A 3,057-nucleotide genomic window follows, 5' to 3' on the forward strand; every position below is an offset into this window, starting at 1 on the left:
ATTTAAAAGAGTCGATCATCAGATATTGTCCAAGATTAACCTTCAGGGTGGATATAGCTCGCTAGCAGCCTCGCACCGATGTCATCATTTACCCAGAATGCTTTGTGTGTTATTTAAATGGCTCCGTCCGTGTTAAAAATTTACAAAACTAAACAGCTACAGTGTTTTTACAGTCTTTATTTTACAGTTAAAATATATGTTTATTAAATAAAGTCAAATGCTACAACTAATCATGAATCCCTTTACTAGTGAAGGAGTTAATTGGTCAGCAGCAGACAGAAGTGTTGACACTCAGCAGTTTGTCATTTTGTAATAATTTCTTTTAACAACTCGGGACAAAAAAACTATGAACCTGATTAGTAGTTCTACATGTTGTTTTCAAATCTAAACAGAAATTACCAGATGCACCTTGATTTAACAAAACACTCAATCACTCGTCTGTCTGTGTTGGGACTAATAAATGACAATAAATGTTATTTAAAACTGTAACCTGGAAGTCATCAGATGAAGTCTTGTTGTGGGTTTCAAGTAAAAATTAACTTTGTTCCTGTTGATTAAGTAAGTAAGTAAGTAAAGTTTTATTTATAAAGCGCCTTTCACAGAAATATATTCACAAGGTGCTGTACAATCATTAACAGTATAAAAATGGTGGAAAGAGTAAGATGAAACGGAAAAACAATTAAACATAAACAATGAAAAATTGAAACATCAAATCAAGAAAAAATTTCTAAAAATTGTAAATCAAACACAAGGTCAATGCAGCGCAAATTATACAATAATACACAAAAACATGATGAATGCAGGAGGGAAAAATATGGCGTAAGTTCAATAATTAAAGACACAGATTGATGAGGTAGGCTGGCTTTAATGGTGAAAATGGTTAGCTGGTTGACAGGATCCATGTTGTGTTTTGTCTAATTAATCATTTGTCTTATCAGAAATGTTAATCTGATCCTTTGAGGAAGGAGAAACGTGTTCAACACAGATCATTTATGGTAGATGTTGAACAGAAGAAGCTGAGTGAATGTGTGTGTCTGTGTGCAGGGATGGTGGAGGACTACCAGCTGCCGTATTACGACATGGTGCCCTCTGACCCCTCCTTTGAAGACATGCTGGAGGTGGTTTGTGTTAAAGGACTTCGGCCCACCGTGTCCAACCGCTGGAACAGTGACGAGGTGAGACTGAGCAGAAAGTCCAACACTGTCCACCTGCTGCAAGATTTAACTCCAGCCTTTAAACTCACTTTTAACAAAAAAAAACTGCTTCAAAATCTTTCCTGTCTTATTTCTTCTCTTGTTTTCAACAATAAAAACCTGCAGAATTGATCCAGTCGGCTTTAAAAAGCTAAGATGAGCTCTAAACGACAGTTGTGTTTGTAAAACCTGTTTGCTGTTTCTGCAGTGCCTTCGAGCCATGCTGAAGCTGATGTCCGAGTGCTGGGCCCATAACCCCGCCTCCCGCCTCACCATCCTCAGAGTGAAGAAGACGCTCGCCAAGATGGTGGAGTCCCAGGACATCAAGATCTGACCCCCCCCCCCCCCTTCCTCTGCCTCCGACAGATACATCCATCTTTGTGAACTCGAACCAAACCGGACCGGATTCTCTTCTCCCAGCCGGGAAGAGGAGGAGAAACTGGGAGATGAGAGAAAAGAACCTTCCTCAGAGCTGAACTGTGTGCCGCCGCCTCCTTTTCCTCTTTTGAGTTCTTCTCTCGGAACAAGTTGGCTGGGTTTGACGCTTTCTGTGAAAGCCAAACGGGACAATAAAAACCCTTTAAATGAGACGAGATGAACGGAGTAAAGCAGCAGAGTTTAGTTTTTTTTTCTTTTGGTTCTTCTTTTCAGGACTGAGTTCTCCTGCCGTAAAGGAATATATCTCCATCTTCCAGTAGGTTCTTTCTAAACTGAACAAGGTACTCTGAGAACAAGAGCTGTAAATAAATGTTCATTAGACGCTGAGCTTCACCCGAGTCCAGCCCGCTTCTCCGAGAGACGTCTGCCGTCCTGTTTCTGTCTGTCCACTTCCTGTTTGTCTCACCGGGATCCCGTGGTACGTGTAGGGGCGGAGCTTCTGGGTAGGGCGGGGCTACACATCCCGCTCTTTCAGATGGTTACATGTTGCAGTGGTGAAAACCCATCTTTTTAAATCTTTTTTATTTTGTTTTGTGTTCAGATGTTCAGATTAACTTAAACATGCTTTCAGGTTAAAACTAAATATAGGAATAATGTTCTGAATGAGATCAGGTTAAAAGGAAAGTTTGAAAACGTTGACTCTAATGAGTGTTGCAGGAAGTTGTCGTCACATGACCTCAGCTGGCAGTGTGGTCACTACACAAGCTCTAATTACTGTTTCAGAACATAAAGTGCCCCGTTTAAAACATGAAATCCACTTTATTTACACTCCAAAGTTCTTCAATTGAATGTTTTGATGAAAGAATCAAAGTTTTTTGTGTGCTGATGCAGCGAGGCCAACAGTTAATGTGACTGCTCCTTTAACGGCGAGCAGCAGGGTGATGCACTCGCTGCAGCTCACACTGCTTCCTGTGTAAAAGTTAAAACGCAGCATAGGAAAAATCTCTCAAATGTAAACATTTATTGTTGTTGTGTTGTTGTTGTTTGTACACCATCTGGTTTGGTGCCTTTTGAGTTTACCAGGAAAGAGAAAAACTCATATTAAGTCTGTCCAATTTTTAAGTAAATAATAACCTTATTTTAGTACACAAACTGTCAGCGTCGGCTCTTCTTTTATCCTCAACATCTATTTTTTTTAAATTAAACCAAAAAGGAGAAAAAAACTCATATGTTTAACTTTGTCTTTTAAGTTTGTTAAAACGCTTTTAACGCTTTAAAGTTTTTTTTGTTTACAGCAGCAAAAATGACCAAATGATACTTCATAAAAAAATACTGAACAAAAACACGTTCTGAAAACAGCTTCACCAAATCTCCCTGAAAAAACAAATATGATCTGATATACAGCGGGTAAAATAAGTATTGAACACGTCAACATTTTTCTCAGTAAATATATTACTAGAGGTGCTAATGACATGAAATTTTCACC

At 39.0% G+C, this 3,057-nt stretch overlaps 1 protein-coding gene across 2 annotated transcripts in view; it reads left to right on the top strand.

Annotated features, from left to right (window-relative positions):
* The window catches only part of LOC106525825 (bone morphogenetic protein receptor type-1A), a 65,466-nt gene extending 62,743 nt beyond the window's left edge, over positions 1 to 2,723 (top strand). For both annotated transcript variants that reach the window (XM_014020170.1, XM_014020171.1), the window contains 2 exons: positions 1,045 to 1,175; positions 1,402 to 2,723. In XM_014020170.1, the coding sequence (XP_013875624.1) occupies positions 1,045 to 1,175; positions 1,402 to 1,527 (257 nt within the window). In that variant the 3' untranslated portion in view covers positions 1,528 to 2,723. The remainder of the gene's footprint in view (positions 1 to 1,044; positions 1,176 to 1,401) is intronic.
* The last annotated feature ends 334 nt before the right edge of the window (positions 2,724 to 3,057 follow it).

Source organism: Austrofundulus limnaeus, unplaced genomic scaffold (assembly GCF_001266775.1).
Source record: "Austrofundulus limnaeus strain Quisiro unplaced genomic scaffold, Austrofundulus_limnaeus-1.0 Scaffold243, whole genome shotgun sequence".
Lineage (NCBI taxonomy): Eukaryota > Metazoa > Chordata > Actinopteri > Cyprinodontiformes > Rivulidae > Austrofundulus > Austrofundulus limnaeus.